Here is a 27,471-nt window from a genome sequence, read left to right on the forward strand (position 1 = left end):
CGTTGTTTAAAATTTCATATCTAAATTTAATTTACTAATTAAGTTTTAGAAACGCAGAATTTTTACTATTTTATTATTTTTCGATGAACTATGCTTAAAATCTCGTTCACAGCAACGCATGAATAGATTAGCTATAAGCGATGCAATGATATTGCATAAATGCACAGCAACAATTTATTTAAATATTTTACTTATTATCAGGTCCTTTAATATATAACACAGTGTCCACAGTCTTTCATTTTTATCTTCAGTAACATATTCACGATCCACGTACGGAAGAATTCATGTAATGAACCTCAGGCGCGGAAAGCCTTGTAACCTTAAAACAATAGCATCTTGAAAAGTGGGATAGATGCTTACAGCTGGTATATTAAATTCTTTTTCTGCTAGTTTGACTATTTTACTGATCATCTTATATGAAAGAAAACTCAATTTGCTTCAACATTGATCGACTTTATATAATTATAATACATGGTGCTGATGATATTTTGCAAAATATTTTCGATCGTATTACTTATTGTAAACCGAAGTTGAAAAATAATATGCCAAGGTACCCCGTCAAATTGGATTATAATCTACTCTTTTTTAAGCTGATAGTCGTTGAATGAACGCCAATATGTTTTTCTCTTAGATATGCAAATATCGTCGTTCATCACGACGGGCGTCCAGTTATCTATATCTTCGCTGTTACGCGGTGTTCTAATCATGTCCTTAGAGTTTTCACTGTGATCTCTCTGCGTTCATGAATGGCGTATCTTATACGACTCTACTGCGACCGTAAAGTTTGCATTTCGACAGCACTCAGAACACACAGCCTCTGCGTTGAGTGCTAAAATTTGAATTAATGTCTACGATTCGACGTGCGAAGACGTCATTTGATTTTATATGATTCCCTACCTCAGCTGAAAGCACAATATAAAGAAGTGAAACTCCAGCTGTTGGAGCAGTATTGCATTCTCAATATGAACAGTTAGTTGGTCCTTTATTTAAGGCAAGTGACCAATTGCCAAAAAAGTACGAAACAGCACAATACGAAACAACATACACACATAGAAGAATATAGCTTGGGTCATCGCCTTGGAACGGTCAATGCAAAGCCTTGGGGATAAATCTGGTGGACAAGATAACACGACGGTTTGACATAATATGACTGTATTTTGACCATTCAGCACCAGATTTGGACAGCGTAACTCGACTGTTTGACATAATAAGACTGTATTGTGACAAGTCAACATCACATTTAGACAATTTAATACGACGGTTCGACATAACATGACTGTATTTTTACAAGTCAGCACCAGATTTGGACAAGATAACACGACTGTTTGACTTAATATGACTGTGTTTTGACAAGTCAACATTACATTTGGACAAGATAACACGACGGTTTGACATAATAAGACTGTATTTTGACAAGTCAGCACCAGCTTTGGACAAGATAACACGACGGTTTGACATAGTAGAACTGTGTTTTGACAAGTCAACATCATATTAAGACAAGATAACACGACGGTTTGGCATAATAAGACTGTGTTTTGACAAGTCAACATCACTTTTGGACAATATAACACGACGGTTTGACACATTAAAACTGTATTTAGACAAGTCAGCACCACATTCAGACAAGATAACAAGACGGTTTGACATAATACCACTGTGTTTTGACAAGACAACACCAAATATGGGCAAGATATCACGACTGTTTGACATAATAAGACACTTTCTAAAGAAGACAGAAAGAAATGTAACAAAGTAAGACAGCTATAGCGTTCCATAACGAGGTTTCAGTATAATTTCCGTCATTGGAGTTTTTATCTCCTCGTACAGTATTCTTTTATATTTTAATCTATAACAAGACGTGATGTTGAGTCATTCCTTCAATATGTAAACTATTTTATGTAAGTATAGGAAGCATACAAAAAAAAATTGGCTTAGTAAAAACTATTATCAGTCAGAATTAGATACAATTAGTATCTCATATTAAACAGCCTATTTATCACCTATTTGATATATCCTATATCCTATTGCTGCAGTTGTGTAAGACAGACGATCTCGGTTAGGATAAGGCGATTTAAGTATCCTTATATACGACTTTGATGCTACTGCTGCTAATTATGATGATGTGGCGATAATGAAGAAAATGATGACAAAGACAATGATCGTGATGATGATGATGATGATTGATGAAGATGATGATGATGATTGATGATGATGATGATGATGATGATGATGATGATGATGATGATGATGATGATGATGATGATGATGATGACGACGACGAATACGCAGCTACCGCCGCCGCCGCCGCCGCCGCCGACTACGATGACGATGATGATGATGATGATGATGATGATGATGATGATGATGATGATGATGAGGAGGAGGAGGAGGAGGAGGAGGAGGAGGAGGAGGAGGAGGAGGAGGAGGATGAGGATGAGGATGAAGATGACGAATCAACCGCCGCTACCGCCGCCGACGACGATGATTATAATGATGCTGATGATGAGATGATGATAATGATGATGATGATGATGATGATGATGATGATGATGATGATGATGATGATAATGATGATGATGATGATGATGATGATGATGATGATGATGATGATGATGATGATGATGATGATGATGATGATGATGATGATGATGATGATGATGATGATGATGATGATTATGATGATGATGATGATGATGATGATGATGATGATGATGATGATGATGGTGGTGATGATGATGATGATGATGATGATGATGATGATGATGATGATGATGATGATGATTGATGATGATGATGGTGGTGGTGGTGGTGGTGGTGATGATGATGGTGATGATGATGATGATGATGATGATGATGATGATGATGATGATGATGATGATGATGATGATGATGATGATGATGATGATGATGATGATGATAATGATGATGATGATGATGGACTTCGTGTACAGTATATGCTTTACATAAATTGATTATATTCGCGTTACACTACAAATGAGTAATATCAGACCAACTTGTTTCATTGTAACTTACTGCCATGCCAGGCAGAAATAATGAACGTATATTGCGGCTTCAATGAGGAACTGAATATATTAGTAACTTAATTCTTGGTATTTAAGAGACTAGTATTTTCTATATGTTTCAAGATGTATGTAACGATATTGATACAACTTCATTAAAAATCGTAACAGAGAGATGGTTATGTTAAATATTTCCATTTATATGAAACAGAATGTGTACTTCAATCATAAATTGCTGTTTAAATGAAAAGTGGGCATCAACAAAATAGTAACTATTCCATTTAAAAGAAAACGTTGCTATTTTAATTCAAGTTTTTGTTTATGTATGGACAAATTAGACATTATGGAGGATATACACACATAGATACCTCAAACTACACTTTTAGTACGTGCGATTTTATCATAAAAACACTTGCTGGTTACGAGCTTCATTTTACACGTTGTTGATATACGCTTAGAATTTCTGTGTTGTCATTGATATTTCCAGAACCTCTCAAGTGTCACACTTGCAAAGGGAAAAACGTGTACATGTAGCTTGAATGTTCAGTTGTTTTCTAATCGATAAACACGCTTAAATACATACTTGAGTACATGTATATATAAATGTGATAAACATTCACATTTTTCTTAGAGATACTACATACAATATATTATTTTACCTCGAATGATTGCTTCGACCATTGAACTCATGGTATGGTTTATGTGCAGGGCAATCGGACACACACTGCTGGTGATTTTTGTGAAGAGTTATTTGAAAATCTGGTAGACCTAATGCTGGTAAACGTCATTCTCGGGAAAAAGTCAAAGCGGTTGATGAAATATATCGACCTTTGACACCAAACTCTTATCCTGGACATACTGGATCTTACGAGCCTTACTACGTCTCAGAAAGCTTGTTACGTAAACAACGGTTTTGAAGATCCTATTCAGCTAGACAAATCAATCCTCCAGACAAACACTGAGCCGATAGTCTAAACAACCTCTCTGAGAAAAGCGGCCTCATTATACGGCAGCCATTGTGTCCTCATAACGTATTTTTTTTTCAAACGGTGTAAAACAATATTTTTCTTTAACCATACAGTATATAAATTTATACTCGATGAAACATTACAGGTGTTGTCTCAAAAGAAAAGCTAGGTCGAGAAACCAGCTTCTGGACTAGTGATTATAGATGGCCGTGTACTTAATTCCTAATTTGTGTTAAAACTATTTTATTAGTAAAATATATTTAGTTTTGCATCGTAAGCCTGATGATTTTTGAAACGCTCTGTTTCAATTATTTTCTTCACTTGAAGTATACTGTAATTGAGATCTTAGCCGCGATGTGACTTGTGAAGTTGCGAACCCCACGTTGACATTCAACTGTTGTCCTTAATAGTTATTATTATTTGATTAATACAAAGCTATTACAATGAATATGGGTTACTGTGATGAGAATAACTATATGCACATATATTGCAATACCGTTATTACTGTAAATATATAAATATATAGTCAATTTCAAAAACGTTGCATATCATATTGTTGGGAGTGATTTGAGCTGTGTTTCCATACTAAGTGTACGCCTTTCATCTACGAGTAAACACTTTTCAGACGGAAAGTGGTTTTAATGAGAAAAAAGAAAACATAATTCTTCAAGTATATAGCCAGAATGATGGCATTGTTTAGTTGTGTATGCGCTTAAAGGGGCGGTCAGCCAAAATTGCTATATATCACGAAAAAACTAAAGTTATAAAATACCGTATTTGTTACAATTATAAGTTTATATTGATTAAAATATCACGACTGGTATATTACATTACTTGAAAATGTTGTTAAGTTTTCATATTTTCAGTATATTCGGTAATAAACTTTTAATGAGTATGTCTACCTGGAAATTTGGAGAGTTCTGTTGTTGGCGTTATATTTTGTGAAACAACGAGGATTGCATATATGAGGATATAAAACACAACTATCATGGTATGAGCATGGATGGCCGATTGGTCTAAATGGGAGACTTTTTACTTTTTTACCCCAAGACTCCAGGGGTCAGTGGTTCGAGCCCTGTTGAGGGTTACATTTTTTTAATGTTATTCTTGATTTTTCACTGAAAAGTTTTAGATATAATGTTTAAATTTATCAATATAAAGCATTTCATGACGGCATTTTAGAACTTTTTTAGAAATTTTAGAAATCTGGTTGACCGCCCCTTTAAGACCTCAATTAGTTTCACTTCAGCACTTCTCATTTTGAGTAGACCAGCCGCTTTATATCATCCTTGGAACGAAGAACACACATTGTTATCAAATATTGATTAGAATTTCTACTTCCGCAACTTAATACGGGTTGTTTAAAAAATACACAACATGCTTCATAATGTTGTATTCCCATTAATGAAGGTAAACAACGCAACGATTGGTGAAATTACTAAAATACAAGACGGCTGTTAGTCGGGTTATTTTTACATTATTAAACAAAACGGACTTGTTTAACATCATTGATTTGCTTTTTGTTTATCAAAAAGGATTTATAACATACATGTACATTTATTAACTTAACGACTTATGGAACAATTAGAAACATAAACGGCAGTAATCCTAATTGGATTTGAAATAATGTTCACAGATATGTTTTTATTGGTATGAGCTCTACCACGCTTCTGAACATCAAAATCGCATATAAGTGTGTTCTGATCAGAATTGTGTATTGTTTATTTATCACATAGTGAATTACTTAATATGTCTATGCCCTTCTTCCACTAAAAAATTTGCATTTCTAAGATTTACGAAAGTTAACAAACTTGATTTTAGCCAACCATAGAAAGTGCAATGTAGGATTTATAATAAGTATTAGTTGCAATCTTAGTTATCCCTGTATATCACTGTCTTAACGGCTTTTAAAGTCGCAGTAGAAACATGCTTTTAATGCGTTGTGTGATATCATTTTTTAAAGGTATAAACTATATCGCTTAACCAATAACAAGTTAATACTCTTGCCACATAAATATGTTATCTGTAAAGTTCGTTTTATCAACTCATCAATTAGGCACGAAATGCACGGGGAAATTTTCCCACAGTTTTCATTGACAATAAAAAACAGCATTACAAAAAGTTACAAGATAAGTATTGATGCAAAGCATCAAAGGGCGTCGGGAATTTTAGTGTAAAAGGCACTCGATGAAGTTACATGGAACGATTTTTTTTTATAATATAAATATTAATATATTGGCCGATTATTTTAAACAAAATAGAAAAAGATACTGGTATAACCATTATCTATAATTTTGTGTTATAACCCCCAAATAACCATTATTTATGATGTTCTATGATTTTGTGCTGTAACCCTCAAATATGTCATAGTTAATTTTATTTACATTGGTTTCCTTTTTTACTGGCATCCGTGTGCAGTTTTCATTCATGGAACAGAACTGTGTAGGTTTTAAAAAATCTGCTTCATCTTGTAAGCGTATTTTCATATTTTCCTCAACTTCAATGGGAGATGATTCTGAACTTATTCTAACGTTGCTCATTTACGATATGTTTGATTACTCATTGATATGAAAACACTGTAAAAGTTTGAAAAAAGTTGAATGAAAACTGTAAATTGCATTAAGAAGCTGCATTTCACAATACTTTGAAATTCAGTAAAAGATCATAATATAATTATTGCTCCGATAATCATCATTTTCAATAGGGTTCGAGTAATACTGATATAAAAACACTTAACAAGTTTGGAAAGATTCAGACGAACGTTGTGAAATCTTTTAAACAAGTGGAGATTGTAAATTTTGTCAAATTTAATAGAAAAAGTCTGGACTTATTGTCCCGAGGTTTCTCATTTTAAATGAGGTAAAAATGCTCATTGATATGAAGACACTGTAAGTTTGCGAAGAATCTGATGAAAAAAGTTGACATAATCACCTAACCGAGCAGTTTTTCACTTTTATTTTTAAGTTCAAAGAGACATAATTCTGGACTTATGGTCCGATATTGAAAAAAAAAACTGTGCAAGTTTGGGAACAATTGGATGAAAATTTTGGACTTCGAACAACGATTTAAAAATTTATCAAATTCTAAGAAAGATAACTATTGACGTAATGGTCGGATAATGCTAAAGGGCCCATACCACCTGGATAGTAATACGTGTCATGCTTCGCGCTCTATATGTGGTTCTTAAAAAAAACTTCCGAGGAGTGCTTGACTCTAGGGAAATGGGTTGCTGGGACAGAGCTCCTCCTTGATAAGCGGCTGCTTTCTTTATCGCAACTCATTCTTACAATCAATAATACGTGTCACGCTTCGCGCTCTATATGTGGTAGGGATAGTACTTAGAGCCTATGATAGACAACCATAAAAATACATGGATAATAGATGTGTTGTTGGCATTTATGTGTTACTATAAGAACACGTGTATTTTTTATAAGACATTTAAGTGATGTAAGAAATTTTAATTAACGTTGTCACCACGCGGCATCCATTAATTCTAATAAAAATGTTCAATTGTAGTAAAATTGATTTTAAAATGTCTTCATAAAATAATGCTTTATTATATTTATTAACCTGACTGAAAAAAATTGTCAGCCGCCGAACTGTTCCGTTCGTGCCGGAACCCGGGTTTGAACCGGGTGCCTTTAGATGATTGTTGCGTAAACAACTTCAGTCTAACGCTCTCCCAACTGAGCTATTCCGTCCGACATTGTTTACGTACTGCTATTTGGTGAAGTTGTGTATAGCGATCGTTATTATATGTCTATTAATAAACTAATTCATTGTACGTTTTCGTACCACTACGCCTTACAATAAACTTGCTTCCGCGATAGGTCGTCAAATATCGTACAACATCGATTCTCCACTAAATAAGCAAATTAGAACAACCACATAATAAATATATTTTGATTATGTTTTGTTTTTATACAAAACCAGAAAGTTTCGCGTATTTGCCCAGTCCCTGTGATCTTTCCCCTGTGATCAGTTGTGGATCAGTTATTAATTAGAACAAGTTGCTTTGCATTATTGGCAACAAATGTTGTAATAAATGTAATAGGCACAAATGCAGTACTTATTTACAATAATTTACACAAAAAATCACCACTATGCAAGATATTCTTAAAACAAAAAAATATATATTGATCCGTAAAATAACTTCTCCTCCCATAAGCGAAAAAAATGCATTACATACTAGTCGCCGCTCTCCAGAGCGACGCCAAAAATGCAACATTTAAAAATTTACTCGTTGCATGTGTTAAATAAGTATTATGCATAAAACAACAACAAACAATCGTCATTATAGAGTGAACACGTATTTGAAAATGAGTTTTATCAGTTATAAATATAGTGTGTTTTACCCAAGCAAATAAGTAGAAAAATATACATTGTAGTGGTGTGTGATAATAAAAGACAAGAATAGTGGGTCTTTGTTTGTCGTCATTGCACAAACGGCATGTGTACTTGTTATAAACATCTGTAATGCATGTTTACTGTCATATTCACGACCGATGATATTAAAAAGACTAAGGTATACCGTTTATATATAACGTTTTGTTAAGTGCATTTCTTTTTAACGTTGTCGAAAAAAAGTAGTGGTCCACTAACTAGGCACGTGTATGTTTGAATAGTAAACTCATGTATAATAATTTGATTATTTCTCACCAAAAACGATTTTTTTTATTTTTGTTTTCGAAAAAAAAATATAATAAAAAACATTACATTATATTAAATATATCCGTAAATCAATGTGAATTTCACCTTCCACAGTTTGATAGAAAATCAGCAACAATAGAGTCCGACCGCTTTACATATTATATGTCAAATTTCAATATATGCACTGACGCCTTAAACACTTTGGGACACTTATTAGTTGCATTCGAGTGTTATAATAACGGTGCTTACAAGTGTATGTTTAAAATGTAAATTTGATACAAGTGATATTTACGTATCACTTAATGGTTGTCTTTAGTACAATGCATGAAAAATGTTTTTGTCGCAGACAACACCGCAGTAACCAGATGTGTATACCCGATAGCAAAATAATAATTGTAACGTTTATAACGCTTACATTTACAGTAAACACTACATGAATATATGTATTTGGCATTGTTTTGATATATGATGCAAATATCTTTAGAATGTGGCTTTAAAGGTCATATAAACTTGAAACATGCTTTCATCCATAATTGTTATGTACCAGAATGAACACGCTGTAACCCAGTAGTAAAGTTATTGATATTAAATGACAGATGATAGTGATACAAACCACATGTTGATAGCGATATATATTTATTGATAAACTTATACAGTTATAATTATGCATATTGAGTACACAATACATTATACAGTAAAGAAATTATATTTGTAATAATTAAAATAATAGCTCGTAATTAATAATTGTACGTAAGGGAAACACAATATTTGAATAAACACACCACCTAACAAACGAACTGAAAATTTGAAACAATGATGAAAGGTGGGAAGAGATGAATATATGAAATATTATGTTAAAGCTATTTATATAATCAAATATCCCGTCGCCATTCGTTCTACGTATCAATAGTATTCTATCGTATTGGTCGAATACATTCCGCATTTGACGGTCCGAGTTTAACTGAAGATTTCCAATACTCTTAATGAAAAAGTGATATGATTTACATCGTGTTGAAACAAGACGTAATACTGGTCTGTAAAATCACGGTTCGAGAATGTGTTCAACATTTAAACTATATTTAAATTATTTTGCTTACTTATCTCTTAGGAATTATGAATACGAAACGATCGTTCGCGGAATTGTCTTTGCTGTATATATAAACGTGAAAAATGCTAGCAACTGAAAAATATGAAAGATATAATATGTAAATAATTAAACAAAATATATATGAAACTGCGTTCTGAACAATTTCTAGGATACATCTGTTCTCGTAAAGAATTGGAATACTAAGCTGGTATGTCTGCTGTGTAATGGTCCAAATATAACGCCGTATTGTACAACACGTTGCCAAATAACGTTACGTTATATAGTGATTGTTAATACATATGACATATTCTCACCACACATTATATGTTTTAAATATATATTTTATGAAGTAAATCGTTCTCAGCATCGACACAAACACGTGTGATTGAACAAAGTTTACGAAAGAATGAAACATTACGTTCATACATGTTCAACATAAAATGCTTGTCATGGGTTTACATTATAAATGTTCACGCCAAAAAGTTTGTCCTTTTTTCTTTTTACAAATCATTATTGTCATTTAGGGGAAAACGGAGACAAATGTGCAACGTTCGTATGATTGTAAGCAAAACAAAAAAGATTAAATAATGCATATACAAGATTGAATGTACAACGATAGAAAAAAATACATTTGCTTAACAATTATGTTGTTTTCATTTTTTGGGGAAATTATTTTGCAGCAAACAAATTCGAAACCATGAAAACAAGGGGTAAGGAAAATATATTGTATGTGTGACCTAATGGCAAAGAAATAATTTAAAAAAACTATCAATCAACTTTTTTATTTCCTGCAAAATTGGGTGTTTGAAACTAAAAGGTAAACACAAAATAACTTCTTTTCATTAACATATGGATAATTTACAGCGATTATATATTCATATTTAATATTAAGACATAATATTTACAGAATGGTCCAAATATGATTGTGTGCGCTAATTTTGATTAAATTCTTCACTGTGATAAACAATGTAGACACACCCTCTATATATAATCAAAATAGTATATGATACACGCGAAAAAGACGTAGAATGCAATGTTAGACAGTTATTTAGCAATTATCGGAATACAGCAAAACAGTTGGGAAAATAAAATAATAAAATTGTCTTCATAAACATGTAATTATATAGCTTTCTGGTAGATATCCTCGTCGTTAAAAAATAAATTCATTTCTCAGCTTACTTTTAAATAAGTTTTGTTTCTGTTTTCTTTTCTAATAACGAACAAAATAAAATCGAAAAAATACCACAACGCATTGATGTGAAAAACAAAATCAAATTAGAATTGTAAATACCTATTTTTTTAATCAGATTAAATTGGTGGCTACCCTGTTCTTGACTGACGGACGCCGGATGGAGCTAGTCATGATACACATACAACGCATCCGATATCGGGCGATAACCGTGCGTTGATAGGCAGATCTTATTTTCGATCTCAACTGATCGGACGGTGATCGGTCTCTATTTGTGACTGAGGTATTAACCTGTGTCACACATCGGACGGTGGACGGGTCCAGTCTTCCCGATTCCTGGAGATCGGACACATCGACCGGCGAAAGTATTATTTGTGACTGAGGCTTAACCCAGGCAGTAAATTTATATACCTTGATCAATATTCAACGCGCTTCAATAAAGAGGATAGTGACGCAACAGAAATATATAACATTTTAACGCGATCATTAGTATACCATAGAATATTGAATGTGAATACAAAACATTAAAAATGCATGTTTTGTGAATTAAAGTATTACGTACACACTGCATTTAAAGTAATATAACATTTCTTGCAGTTTTTTTAAATGTATTAAAAACGCATTTTAAGTAATCATAAAATCATAAATTCTCAATACAGAGACAGTTTGAAATGGTAAAGCGATCAATCCTAATAACAACATTATTCATATTTTATTAAACGCAAGAGTATTGATTTAACGTCACCACATAAACGTTTATATTTAATTTGTGTACACAAATGATCGCATGGTCAACATCTTACAAGTAACCTAACTCATTGCCGGTGATATCTTATACAACTGAAGTTTCCTGGCGCCTCTATAGTTGTTAGACACAGCAATCCTAGTGCCATCCTTAGACACACATATGCTGTTCGGTGACTTCATATCCACTGGGTAGGTACCGAGCATTTTACCGTGGATGGTCAGGTGCACGATGGAGTCGTTAGCACTACTGCACACCAGCACCGTGTAACCAGGTCCTACACAGGCACCACGAGGTTCCTGTATGTTCTCATTAGTGACTGCTCTAGATGTGCCATTCACGGTGTCGTTCATGTACACAGTGTGAGCGAGTTGGTCAGTCAGTACTAACGTGTTCTTAGTCTGGACATACGTGCACGCACTCTCATCTAATTTGTAAGTCTTCATAGGAAACGTCAGGAAGTAATCAAAGTCTGACTCTACCCCGTCCACTGATATCATTCTCACAGGACGGGGATCATTGTACGTACTCACGACCATGTTAGATGGAGACATGCAGCATATAGAGTCGAACAGTGATGTTGTATTGATCTCCCTGGTCAGTGTGATGGTATTGTCTGTACTCACAGACAGGAGACATACTACTTTACCAGCACCACCACCCGTTACACACAGTGTATCATGAGACACACATACTACGCTGTATGGGTAATCCTTGAACTTGTACGGTGTTCCAAGTCTCTCTAGTCGCTCATTCAGTATGATACATTTCTTGTTCTTGTTCCTGTTATCCACGGCTACCAGTCTCCCGTCAGGCAGGAAGTCCAGTCCACTGAGGAGAGGCTTCTCCTTATCATCTCCAGTCTTCTGTAGATCCACGGACACGAGCAGCTTCAGAGTGATGGGCCTTGGTTGGGATGATAAGCTGATAAGACTGGTTTCCACTGAAATATAATAATAATAATAAAAATAATAATAATAATGTATTATTATTGTATTATTATTATTGCAATTATTATTGTTATTATTATTATTATTATTATTATAATTATTATTATTATTATTATTAATTTATTATTATTATTATTATTATTATTATTATTATTAATAATAAGAACCATAAAACTAATTTACTTTTGAAACTCTAATATGTCAATGACATTTAATACTTTTAAATGCAAAAAAATCATTTATTCGGGATTCGAACGATTGATATTTTGGAGGAAAGTCATGCTGGGAAATGCTGGGATTCGTTGGTATTGTGAACGCTTTGTTACTAATACGCCAAATTACAAACAGCGTTACAAACGCATAATACATGTCCCAATTATCAATAATCCAAATGACACTTTTCTTCTTGGAATATAATGAATTGTTTATTTCTAGAACGTTTGAAAAGCGTTTACATGCAATCCGTACCCCTGGTCGCTAAGAGCTTTTAAAGAGCATACAAGATTTAAGGTGAGCCAGACACATCTGCGTTTCGAATAGATCTACCACGCTTTGTTTTACAGTAACGATTTATGTACGCTTAGATCCACATCAACATGCACGTTTGATTTAAAGTAATACAATGTTATCTATTTAAGAAGTAATTTTTAATACATGGACTTTTCAAGTACCGTATACAGTTACTTTTGAAATGCATGTGTAAGTTAAACGTTTTGACTTCCTGTGTTAATGTCTATGAATTAAACAGTAACAAGAGATCGCGTTATTGTTGATACATTATTGGCTCGATCGTGGCCCTAACGTTTATATCTGGTTCCTCCTATCGTACGATCACTAACATCGCGATAGTTCACTCGTGGCTGATCGTGTTCCCTCTCTCAAATTCGGAGCTGGATTTGACGATTTGCTGCGAGTTAATACGTCGTGATGTGATGTTTTTGTGCCCGGATGCAATGCGGTAACAATTTGTCGTATTGCAGATACACACCAATGCGATATTCACTATCTAACTTTTGAACGAGTCAGCAAAAAAGCCTCGTAAATTATTGATGTCTTTTTATCGAATAGTTGGATATCAAGATTTACAGTTCTGACGAGAATAAAAGCATATGGTCTCAAACAATTTACGTAAGTGAAATAGTTATTGAGAGTGCGTTTCACTAAGCTGCGTACGCAAATAATTTTCGTAAATATTTGCATACGCAAATCTTGTTCTCAAAACCGCGTTTCACTAAACAGCGTAAATTAACGCAGTGCGTAAATTCTGTCGTTAATTTACGCCAGATATGTACTTCGCGTAAATCAGAAAAATTAGCGTAACGCCGATCTGTCTTGGATGACAGTTTGTTTTACCCGACATCGGGCCCGGGAAGGAATCGAGTTGAGATCGATAAAAGATTGGACGAGCAACGAACGGTTATCGCCCGGCGTGCGCCCGACATCGGATTCATTGTACGTGTATTATAACGAGCATCGTCCGGCGTGCGTCGGGCATCGTGCGGAGGCCCTCCGGCAATCAGACGGTCGCCGGCCGATGTATATGCCTCTGGAAAATCCTTTACTTTTGCCGATACACGTTCAATGAATCCGATGTCGGGCGATTGCCGGGCAATACCCGTGCGTTGATCGTCCGATCTTGTTTCGATCTCAACTCGATTCCTTCCCGGGCCCGACGTCGGGTAAATTTTTTTATCCCATCATCAGACGTGCATTGTCGAAATAAACCACTGTGGAATAAATTTTCCTCTATTTCAGCAGTGCTGAAATATAGCTGTCACGCGCGGCGAAGAATCTTCATATTACTCGGAATCAACTATAAAGTAATCATTTTTAGTAAAATCGAATCAGATTAAACAAAACAAACAATTTGATACCAAGATGTAATATAGTTTTAACACATAATGCAACTCAAAAAGCAAATAAACATTATTTACAAATATTAAGTGCGCGTACTCGTGACGTCATTATTAACACGTCATACGACACAATGCATGTTTTTTCACGCTAAAGATGCAGTTGTTTAGTGTCTTTTTTTCATTATTTCTTAAAAATCGGGGACGTAGAGGTATGATAAACGAAAAAACAGGTTGGTTACTGATCTTTTTGAAATGTATTAGGCTCGACACGATTAAAATAATGAAACAATGTTTGCTTAAAATATCTTTGGGATTTTCCGTCTAGTTCGATTTTCCTGTTCTATTTTTAAAGAAATAATTTACGACTAAGAAAATTGATGGGATAAATCGAATACTAGGTCGGTGCCGAATATTTTATGTTTATCTTGCTCGGCACGAAAATCTGAACCACTCGCCAAGGCTCATGGTTCAGATTTTCTAAGCCTCGCAAAATAATCTTTGCTTTATTCGGCACCGACCTAGTATTCTCTATAAGTGAGACTTAAAATTAATCCGGACGCCGCCCGATGCTTCAAATTGGCCCGGTTTCCGTGCGATCATCGGCCGGTCGCCAGCACGATGAGCGGAAAAATACGTCGGCCGCTGATCGGACGGTGATCGGTGTCTATTTGTGACTGAGGTACAAACGAAAAGGAAATAATTGAAAGGTATCGTCTGTGTGCATCAGAGTTTATTTTCTGGTCCTATCGGCCTCTTGACGAAGTCTTTATGGTCCGACCTGCCCCTGTCACCTTTTAGGAGAAAAATATAAATTTTATGCCAAAGTAGGTCAAATTTACCCCAGCTTCCCGGGTATTCGCCAAAGATATAATTTAGATCCAGATATACCAGTTCACGGTGGCCAATGGAGACCTTAATGTGCACTGGTAGTTGACAATACAAAGACAAATTCTTGTCTGTACGCAGATCCACCAAAGGAGTGCAAGCAAGCAGCTCTGCCTTTATGGTCCCTCTCGCTGTTACCGGCCGTCGTCTTCATCCCCGAAACAGTTTTCCCAGTGCGTTGAGCGTACTGAGTACCGCTGTCCCGGGGTCCCTCAATACGGCCACCCCCTCGAAGTTCCAGGCATGCTTCAATACCTCCCCAGGAAAGAAGCCTGTTCTGGTCCGCCCCGTATTTCCTCCACACTGGTGGTATCGCTGTCCCACTATTCCCGTCCCCCTACAGACGGGACCTCTGGCAGGTCCGGGTCAGCGAGCTCCCGAAGATAAACAGCGGTTGGCATGTACGACCGCTGCATCTTGGGGAAGACAGCAATCCCAGCAATGTGGAAGACGTCCGGCTCGAGGGTAGCGGATTGAGCTGGATTAACAGAGCAACTCGCAGAAGTTTCTTCTAGGAAGATCCTCTGCGGGGGACTCTCGCCTCGGTCGCCTCGCTCACGCTCCAGCTGCTGACCGAGGAATGAAAAAAGGTATCCTCTGTCGCCGGAGGCTATTATATAGGAGGTTTTGGAGTGACGTCACAAGAGGGGTTTTCCGTTACTATAAATACATTGGCCGTCACACCTCTCGATTGCGGCCATTTACATATTATCAGAGTAAAGGTCGTTGGTACACTAAATACTGAAAATTTCACAAAACAAAACTATAAATACCCGTTTTCTTTCTTAAAGTAAGACTGTAATTAATGATATTTCAAAAATTATAAAACATGTAACAATTTGATTATAATTATAAGTGGTGTGGATGCGATAGTGTTATTTTTTTATCAGCGATCGAAATTTAGTGTAAGAGGTGCATTAAATTAGTTATAAACAAAGCCCTAAAAAGCGCAATAAAATCTTCAAATATAGTTTTAATTGTATTTTACATTGAATGAATTTTCGTTTCGTTTACATTGAATGAAAATATTAATAAATTTGAATATTCAAATAAAAAAACGTACATCCGGGACCTGCATATTTTACAAATTGAACTGTATTTGCATGTACATGAATATTGAAAACTCTTTACTATTGATAATGATCGTTACAAATCTAGCATTTTGTGATACCATAAATCTATACATTTAATTTATTTTACACAAGTATTTTATATCCCTATTATGATCAAACGTGATTGCTTGTTTTCATGATGATGTTTCAAAACTGCAGTATACAGAATTGTATTGATACGCAGATTTTTGAGTTGCAAATATATGTTCACTAAAAAATGCAATATCAGTCTAGCAAAAATTCATCACATGTTATACTTTTCCTACCAGCACCAGTTATAAGCTCCAAAAAGGAAAAATACAAACGATAAAGAATAAATACATGTTTTCAGATTTAACACTGTAACTGAAATTTAGCAATGACACTACATGCTTAAATTGTATCAGTTTAATTTCAAAAAGGGGGCTTCACTAAAAAATGCAATTTCAGTCTAGCAAAAATTCATCACATGTTAAAAATGATAGATCATCAGTTACTAAAAAGCTTATATCTAAAGTATTGTCTGAATTTTCTTTTGTTTCTTGGATGTTTGTGTTGATATGATTAATCTGAGGCTTTGCATGTTCAACCACTTACGCGTCCATTCCGTAAAGCTTTACCAGGCTTTTCGTTTGTCCGAACCAGTGAGGGAAACGGACAGATCACCCTCGAGCACGTCAAACTTGTTTTCATACTCGGAAACGAGCGTTTCAAACTCGATTTTTGACCAATTCGTTTTCTTTTTCTTCGTGTTCACGTCCATTGTAACGATTGTTTACAGCGAGTATATACGATCTTGTCAAATATTTATTAATTGATATAAAATGTGTAAAAAAAACTTATTAAACATCTATTTTTATATAAATTAAAATAAAAGTTAAGAAGAACATATGTCGAAAAATGATAAACAAACCAGATATTTAATTCTGAAATCGAAAAAGGCTGTACAGACGAATTCGCCAGCATGTAAATCATGTACATGTATGTACGACGTGAATCTAAAGTAAGTTTAACGGTTTATTTTAAATTCCTGCAACGATATCTATTCATACGACACACGAAAACTAACTAAAAAGACGAATGCGTCGGTTATTGTAGGAAAATATGTACGAAATACATTTGTAACAATCGGCTCGGTGCGCTAATTTGTCTTTGCTGCATGTTATGAAATTCGTCTTCAATGTATATTTTTATTGCCTATTTTGTGTTATTGTGACATATTTTATCAATATATTACAATTTAACACATGTAAAAAATCGTATAATCTCGCTTTACAGTATATACTGTTGCAGACGATTACTTTCTTACGGGTCCGCGCGCACCTGACAGGCTAAATAACACTTACACGCAGTGTAAATTTTGCGCACATTTGAGTGAAACGGCGTACGCATTTATTTACGTTCGGTATAAATTTTCTGCGTAAACCTTAAGTTGCGTAAATATACGCTATGTTAGTGAAACGCACTCTGAAAGATTCAGAAAACGTCTTTGTAAACATGTAAAACGATTCAAATTAGCAATGTCCATCTTAACAGATTACTGTTAACAAAAGATAACGTGCATATTTTAACTTAAATTGAACAATTTAAAAGTATATTTTACTTCCACAAACCACACGTATCCATTGTGAATATTTACGTGTCGATCATTTTTAAGCTGATATTATTGCTGTGTTTGTAACAAAGTAAAACATCTTATTGAAATTTGAATACGTATTGCAACAGATCAATTTCGTCAATACTTTACTCTGCAATTATTCTGTTATTAAATAATAGATACCGTTCATCGGTAAAATAATTGAAGTACGGGTTCGATATTAGATGACCCGCCTGAAGTTGATAAAGGGGAAGAAGATGATAATGGGCGTGACCGTGACAGTTTGGATTTGGCTTCGAATGACGATGAAGATTTAAAACAAGTTGACCAGTTTCGTACTGATGGCTGGGATGCAGACACCACTGTGCACATTAAATGAATGGAATATAGGGACAGTGGATAAACTTATTTTGACTGTCCGTGAAAAACAAACGCAAAAGATCTACATGTTAATTGCGTTCTGCAAGATGATGCTCAACCACAACAAACAGAGGAAAGTGGAGACAACGAAGTAGATGCGCTGTTAAATTGAGTGGTAAACGGTGATCCTTATTTTGACCTGACTCCCAAGCTATGTCATTATGCAAGATTACTACATCCGAAGTTTTCTCATGATTAATTAACGCAAACTTTAAAAAAAAAATGATTGAAAACCACATTTTTGACGATCGACCGCCCGTCTTTCGTTGCAAACCAAGATAAGGAAGGGAATAAGCTTCTTCGTCATAACACATGTGTATAAATTTGCTAAGGCAGTCTTTGCTAGTGATTATGGATTTGCCTATGTTGTCAGAATGCATGAAATAAACATTCGAGTCAGAACGGATTATATCACAATGTCTTTATAGTCATAACGACTGGACAATAACACGCTCTCATAATCTAGGTAGGTAGAACAGATGATATAATACCTGATTATTTATTCAAAACGGACGAAATGAACAATTTCCATGTACACGAAGTAAAATTGGGAATGACCAAGAGGGTAAGTAAGAACGTGTTGGGTGTTTTAATAGAAAAATATAATCTTACGTTTTGGTATGTGATTCGATAATAAGTATTTTAGTCAGTTATTTCAAAATTTGATTCTTATAGTTATATAATAGTACTATTTGGTGATAATAATATTTTACTTTTATTTGTTGCTTTCTCTTTAATATTAAAATAAAAAAATTTTAGCACCAAGAAAGCGATGCTCTAACCACGATACTGACAGTTTTTACATTTTGGTTCGTTGATGATTTCGAACGGGTTATCTGTAAACAAAATGTAATCAAAGCGCTGAAGGCACTGAAGATGTTCGCTATTGCATTATTTAACACGCAATTCATTTTTCAAAATCAATTGCAAGTTTGAAATGAACAAACGCCATTCAACTTTATAAAGTGTGTGTCATAGCGCACGGGTCGAGTTTTGTGTGCACGTTTTATCATCCTTATTATTTCATAGAAATAACTTAGACAAAATAAAAACAACATGCTTTTTGGACGTTCTGAAAGCATAGAAAGTTTGATGAAAATGGTAATGAGAACTTAATATAAAGAAAATTTGCAGTCACCATCATATAAAAGGAATAGTTTTTCTCATATCAAATAACTATCACACCAAGAATATAAATTCATAATGAAAGTTCCGTTTACAAAACTTTTAATTTTTGACACCATATACAAATTCAAAATATACAATGACCTTCGTATCTTGTATATGGAGGAATAAAAGTATATAAACATTGCTGTTTATGCTTTACTTGTTACCCGAGCAGTTCACACGGTGTCAACAACGCTGACATAAACATAGGTATAGAGCACTAATGCGCTTTTAGGCGTAGCTGTTTTACTCAGTTTTCATTTAGTGACTATTACATAACGTCAACAGACACGCATGAATATTTTCGAATATTTAATAAGCTGATTCGAGATACAACCTCTGAATTTTTGCTACATCACTGCGTATGTGCTCAATTCAAAGGATGTATCACTGTTCAGTGTAAGGAATTCCTGACTACTCTCTGTATGCTCAAACGACACAAATTGTGGCCCTGTTACAATTTCGCGTTACAATCCATCTCGCAGAATTTCACTTTCGCCACCAAGATGAGAAAACAATCATAAGCGAAATAGTATAGTGTCACGATAAGAGAAAATCGTTTAATTATCATACCACAATGTTTGCCGTACTTGGTCAGCACGTCTGGAAATCATTCCTTAATGTGTGGATAGATTGCCATTATTAACAATTTTGCTATTTTAAATTTAATTTTGTATCAAAACGCATTGTTCTTAAATGTCGCATTTTCAATTCGCAATAAGATTTGTAATGACCCTCGTCATGCGAAAATGGGTCTTATTCCATATGCGCCCATCATATAAATAGCCGACTCAGCTATCTCTCCTTCTGGTAAGGAGAAACATAACATATTGAGTGATTTTATAGCGAACAGCATCACCTATGGCCTGACTGCGCAAAAGCACATGTTGGGTTTAACAAACGCTTGCCGAAACGCATAAGACGCATTTTCGCATGACGGCGCTATTAACGTGTGATTTAAATGTGTCGAAAGAAAACTGTTTAAATCAAATATCAACATACGATATATTTCGATAGTGAAGAAAGAAACTCATAACAAGGCATATGAGGACACATATGAAATGTTCTCCCGTAGTATATTTTTATCTACTCACACTAATGTGTGGTTTGACAATGCTAACAGACATTTCATGCGGTGAATATGCAACTTACAAGTGAAAAACAGAACACAATAGTTTAACTTTTGTTTAATTGTATTTATTTATTTAGAAATGTATATTGCAAACTTTATTTCAAAGTCAGCGTATACGCCGACTACATTTTTAAAAGATATTTATTGTTATAAATTTATTGAATATAATGTATTTAGTTGTTTTCGGTTTTAGCGATTATAAAGCATTAACGAGTTTGCCTCTAGTATGCCTGTAGTAATTGATGAACTCATGTGAATATAAACAAGCTAATCCTTCTACTAACTTTCTACTATTGCGTTGCTAGCACCCGTAAAGATCGCCGCTATCTGTTGAGAATCACAGAACGTTTTCCAGCATGAACGAGGTTACGAAAACGGTCATTCGTATTATTATTATTATAAATTGTTTGTTATATTCGGGTTTAGCGATTATGAAACTTTTTTTTTGTTTTTGTCTATCGTATCGCTGAAGTTATTGTTGAACTTATGTTCAACGTTTTATAAATTGAGAATATAAATAAGCGTTAACTGTTTCCCGAATCTATTAATAGCCTCAATTTACGACCTGTACTACGTCATTGAGGTGTATGTGAGAGCGTAACCTCTTGCGTTGTTATCGGCCGTGGACTTTCCTTTGTTTATCGACAGGCGCATTTATTAATAGCCTCATATTATGAATGGCAAAAATACTACGTCATGAAGACGCTGCAGAGAGTGGACTTTTTTATCCATTCATAAACAATCTCCTCCGCGACACGTACAATACGATCATTGTTTATTAATTCTTTTCTATAAAAGCACCGTTCGATACTGTTGCATTTAACACGATATTAATATCATGTTTCCATTTGTGAATGAATATGATTGGAGAACTCAAACCGCTTGCATAAATTATACAACTCTTTCTCGCGCGTATACGCGTAGTAACCGGGTATTGGGCTCCTAGTAGCTAAGCCGTATCGACCTGAATTTTAGACTAAACACCTTAGACGGTCGCTAAGCGACCATCTAAAAATAAATCGCTTCGCCACGTGATAGCTTTCTCAACAACATCAGATGCGTTAAAAATAGTTGAAAACCGCTACAGGACGCTTTTGAAATATATATTAAAGCATGCCTAAATACCATTGAACCATCGAGTTTTGAAATTCGATAATGCATTGACAATGACATCTAATGCAGTTCTTAAAAAACAACGTGTTTTAAGGGATTTCTTTTTTCCATTTGTGCCATTTTGCCATTCTTTGACAAACAAGCTTTAAAATATGCATAACAGTTTTGACGGGCTTTGAGGCTATCATCTTGAGCATTATTATATGGGCAAACGTTCGAGGCTAGCAACACTAAGAGAGAACGTAGTGAACAAATTGTGATTTTACACTCCTACTTATTGTGCACTGCTTTCAGATATAACATCAGGTTTTCTAATATTTTACCTAAATGGAAGTTATCGAAGTTGTCAGAATGTCGGAATAAATAGTCCCTACGGATGACAACATTGCCTTGGTTGTAAGAAAGGATGAAAATATATTTGCGTACGTTCCCTTAACAAGTGCAAAACTCTATGAAACAAAGAATCAGTGAAATAAGCAGCTTAAGTATCGATTTTATCCAACAAAAACACATATTTGCTTCAATCATGCGTAATGATCTTTTTACGCATTAATTGTATTGATTATGCATATTTCAATTTGTGTCACTGACAGAACAGGCCAAACTTCTATAATGATACATAACTAACTTTACTATATTAATGCAAATGGCAAAGATCTGCTTGAATGATGCTTTAATGAGCAAAACACCAAGACGCTATTTAGTCTGTAACGTGATCGTGTAAGCAGCCGCTGAGAACGAAATCGCGCCAAGTTGATCTCTATTAAAGACCAATTTTTTTTTTAATTGTGTAATTTTTCACAAACATCTTACATGTTTAGCAATAACTTATAAAAACAAATACTCACAACTGTAATTAATAATTTAAGGTTCACATTGGTTATTATATTGAATATATGGTATGACTTCTATATTATAGAAATATCAAATGCCGAAACAAAATGTATTAAAATTAAATTAAATAAAAGGTAGAATACCTGTTTGCTTGCGCTCGCAATTAAGCTTAATGTCGTTGTTTCCTTTTTCGAGAATTGTTGTTAGCTCCTTCGGAAAAGACAATGTCATTTTTGTTGTGACTTGCTCGTTTCGTTGTTCAGTTATATCAGATATGAAGGTTTCATTTCTCTGCTGAAAATTCCTCCAGAATATGTACTTTTGATCTGGCGTTCCATTTTCCAAGAGAGCGGAGCAAACTGACAACACTTGATTAATCTTGGAAGATGCTGCATTTATATCGTCAAGTCGCTTGACCTCCACAGATTTTACTGCATTCGCTTCATTCATTATTCTTTTCTCAGCCATGTCAAAAAGTTTCATGACACGGTCTCTCATTTCCTGCAATTCTTTAGAAATGTTTGCAATTGACTGATTCAAACCCGTCTTTGACTGCTTACAGTTCGCGATTAAAGAGTCTGCATCAGCTTCTGATTGTAGTAAAATCTGTTTTAAGAAACTCGGGTCGGGCACTTTGCGTCCAGACACTCTGGATATTTCGTCTAATTGACATTTTGCATGTAAGATACCACAAGTAGTGCAGCAGAGTTTTGAGTGATCATGGCAGTAGAATTTGATCTTCTTGCCATCCGACTGGCATATGTCCATACCTTTCATATCCATTACTAACGGGAATGAATCTATATCCTTATTATGAATTATTTTATGCTTTCGTGTTGTATGAATGGTGTGTTGATGTTTACAAAGAAGAACGTTTCAGACCTTGCAGATCAGATTTGCCGATTTTGTCAAGTTGTTTTTCATACACTCGCATAATCCATCGACAATATAGTAGCTGCGTCCCTTGAACTGTCTTGGTTTAACACTTCTTCTAAAATCACCTTTCTGTTGTAATTACATGTTATTAAAATCAATGGTTAGTTTCGATTTTGAAACAAATACTTTTCAAATAAGTTTTTTATTAAAGTTTAACGTTTTTTTCAATTTTGGAACAATATACGATTGCAATTAAGTAACAATATAACAATACGGTGTGAACCTAATTACTGCTTCAACTGTCATATTCCTGCTGAAGTTAATATATTCCAAATATCACGCCCACCATATTATTCGGTTAACTTTCTGTTTTATCGGGATAGTACGCAATACTTCGTGCAATATATAGAACAAAATCAACGATGCCTTACGATGTTGTCTCGTCTTCTTCCGTCGATTATCTCCGTTACTGCATGTGACAGTGTTAAGATTAGTATCCGATGTCGGATGATTTTGTTATCGGTCATATGCACGGACCGAATACAGTTCACAGTTTTTATTATGACAGGTTGTAAGAATCGTGCGATCCTAGTCGAAAACAACAACAAGAATAACAACACATATATAAGAATAAATTTCTTCGGTGTCAGCTGAACAAAAAAACCGCTATAAACATGAATTGGGGGGGGGGGGGGGGGGCATGCGTAGCCTTGAGCTTACTGGGTTTAAGTGAGGTTAGTTGGAACTTTCAATCGAAACAAAAAGCTATAGAAAGCGAAATGTACCAACCCATCGACAATAAAACGATTACGCCCAAGAACCAAACCGGTTAAGCACACAAAACAATTACAAGTCCGTTCGATACTTTTAAAAGCTTCATGAGACAAAAACACTAGCATTTTGCGATTCAGAATACATGAATCGGTTTGGAATACCTGACACTTTCTTAGAAAATGCATATCAGTGGATAGTTGTTTTAATTGCAAACTATATTATTAGCTATTTATTGAATACATTGATATTAAACGCGTTTTACCCAACGAAACTAATGTATGCATGCAACTTTGATGTGACATATTAAAACGCGAGAAAATCTCGCGTTCGCTCGTAAATGTTCAAATACCGTCGCGGAAAATTCAGATGGAATCTATTGTAAAAAAAAAACGAGCATTTTGTATCTCGTTAAATCTGTGGTACCAGATCTCATCTAGCGTTATAACGTTGTCTATTCCCATAAGAAACAATGATGTGTTAACTTTATTTTTAATAAACATTGTACGAAATATTCATTTATTTTTAGGTGTTAATGGGCTTTTCAGTAAAGTTATTAAGACGCGTATATTGCACCTCATAAAATGCAATAAAACTATACTATTGAAGAACATGTATAAACCTTATTTAAGATGGGTAGGTATTTCGTGAAAAACCCTTTAACATAGAAAAAAGATTTTTTCATTTGAAATTCAGGTCCAAAAATTAGCTTTAAAGAAAGTTAGTTCTAAAAGGGGGGTTAATCTTCTATAAATCGGCAATTAATGAATATATAAACATGCGTCGTACGAGAAATGATAATCGAACATTCAAAATCTCCAAGGTAAAAAAAATTAAGCAACGAATGTATTGCTTCAATTTTTTTTCAATCCGACTTTTACGGTATTGAAACAATGCACCGAGGGGAGCACAAATACCTTTGAGCCGAAAGGTCGAATTTATTAAAAAGACATATACATATAAAGTTGCTTATCGGGTTTACATATCCGTGCTACTCCTTCCCGAAAACACGAAAACGACGCCATTTTGGAAGTAAAGTCCATCTAACCCCTCTTAAACCCACTAAGCTCAAGGCTGCGCATGCCCCCCCCCCCCCCCCCCCCCGATTAAATAATTGTTTTTTAAACTATGTTTCGTTTTTTGTTCAAATGTGTGAACAAATCAATCATGTTGTACCACTTCAAACATATGATACTGTGACAGCAAATATGGAATTTATCATACTCCGTCAAACTGTATCATTATGTTAAGTGAACATCATTTAAAAGGAATCATCATCAGCATTCCCTTGACCGCTCCAGCTAGTGGGGAAACATGGGTTAGGACGTCACCGAGATTCTCTGCCAGTAAGGTCTGTTGTGGGCTGCTGAGAATAATTAATAAATGGAAAAGGACGTCCAATCCTTCCCATTATCCATCCAGCTTTTCTTTTGATGGACTCGACGGCGACCTCCCTCTAGTGTGCTCTTGGTCAAAGCCTTACAAATAGAATAGTGCGTGGTTATGTGTCCAATCCAATCCATTTTTGGTAGATTGACGGTCGCCAGGATGGACTTTTGTGGGCTTTCAAGCGTTGCAGTCATTTTCCGGAGTCGTTGGTCTGTTGCTTCATTTATGAGATGAGGAGCAGTTTTCGGAGACACTTGTGTTCAAAGGCCTGTATCCAGAATGCTGTGGCCGCATGAGGCGTAAATGTCTCGTATACAGAAGTATGTAGACTACTAGGTACTTGATAAGCTTGTACTAAGTGGGAAAGCTGATGTAGCTTCATTGCTCAATTTCTGCACTGCTCCGCTTCTGCTTCGCTTCACTGCTCAATTGCTTCACTGCTCCGCCTGTGCATTGCTCCACTGCTTAATTGCTCCGTCATTCCGCTACTGCATTGCTCAATTGCTCTGTTTCTGCATTGCTCCACTGCTTAATTGCTACACTGCTCCGCTTCTGCAACCATTCGATTGCTTCACTGGTCCGCTTCTGCATTGCTCAATTGCTCCGTGGCTTCGCTTCTTCATTGCTCCACTGCTTAATTGCTACACTGCTCTGCTTTTGCATTGCTCCACTGCTTATTTGCTCCGCTGCTGCAATTGCTCGATTGCTCCACTGCTCCGCTTCTGCATTGCCCAATTGCTTCACTGATTCGCTTCTGCATTGCTCCACTCCATAATTGCTCCGTCGTTCCGCTTCTGCATTGCTCCATTGCTCCGTTTGTGCATTGCTCCACTGCTTAATTGCTACACTGCTCCGCTTCTGCAATCATTCGATTGCTTCACTGGTCCGCTTCTGCATTGCTCAATTGCTCCGTTGCTTCGCTTCTTCATTGCTCCACTGCTTAATTGCTACACTGCTTTGCTTTTGCATTGCTCCACTGCTTAATTGCTCCGTTGCACCGCTTCTGCAATCCTTCGATTGCTCTACTGCCCCGCCTCTGCATTACTCAATTACTCCGTTGTTTCGCTTCTGAATTGCTCCACTGCTTAATTGATACACTGATCCGCTTTTGCATTGCTCGACTGGTTAATTGCTCCGTTGCTTCGCTTTTGCAATTGCTCGATTGCTCAACTGCCCCGCTTCTGCATTAATCAATTGCTTGCTCCGCTTCTGCATTGCTTCACTGCTTAATTTCTACACTACTCCGCGTCTACAATATCTCTGTTGCTACATTGCTCCGCTTCTGCAATGTTTCACTGCTCAATTACTTATTTGATCTGTTTTTTCTATCGCTACATTACTCCGTAGATCTTTTTCTCCGTTATCCGTCGTCCCACTGTTTTAATTACTCTAATGCTTAATTAATTCGTTGCTTCAATTTACAGAGGCTTTTTTGCTTCGAATACGAATTGCTTCTTTGTTCTGTTGCAATTTCCCGCTTTTCTCTTTGCTGCATTGCTCTATTGCTTCCTGCTCCGTTCCTCCATGTCTACGTTTCTCTCTAGCTTGGTTGCTTCATTTCTCCCAGAATCTGTCACTATTTGCTCCGTCGCTCGATTCTCTGCTACTCATGTGCTCTGTAACGTTTTGAACACTGAACATTCCCAATAAGCGCAATTTGCGATAACATTTGTTAAAACGATAATACAACTGAAAATAAGCATATCTGCTTATATTATTAGCTCACCTGAG

At 35.4% G+C, this 27,471-nt stretch overlaps 1 protein-coding gene across 1 annotated transcript; it reads right to left on the reverse strand.

The window, feature by feature from the left end:
• Positions 1-9,619: 9,619 nt before the first annotated feature.
• Positions 9,620-23,947, reverse strand: LOC127838835 (uncharacterized). Its single transcript, XM_052366832.1, has 2 exons — positions 22,848-23,947; positions 9,620-12,602 (listed from the first exon to the last, which is right to left on the reverse strand). The coding sequence occupies exons 1-2, from the start codon at positions 23,485-23,487 to the stop codon at positions 11,725-11,727; spliced, it is 1,518 nt and encodes a 505-aa protein (XP_052222792.1). The 5' UTR covers positions 23,488-23,947; the 3' UTR covers positions 9,620-11,724.
• Between the last annotated feature and the right edge of the window lie 3,524 nt (positions 23,948-27,471).

Source organism: Dreissena polymorpha, chromosome 7, assembly GCF_020536995.1.
Source record: "Dreissena polymorpha isolate Duluth1 chromosome 7, UMN_Dpol_1.0, whole genome shotgun sequence".
In the NCBI taxonomy this organism is placed as follows: domain Eukaryota; kingdom Metazoa; phylum Mollusca; class Bivalvia; order Myida; family Dreissenidae; genus Dreissena; species Dreissena polymorpha.

Coding starts and splice junctions, on each gene's coding strand:
- LOC127838835 (XM_052366832.1), bottom strand. CDS start 23,487: ATGGATATGAAAGGTATGGACATATGCCAGTCGGATGGCAAGAAGATC. Junction 12,603..22,847: donor TTGCGAGCGCAAGCAAACAG/GTATTCTACCTT, acceptor ATTATATTTCAG/TGGAAACCAGTCTTATCAGC.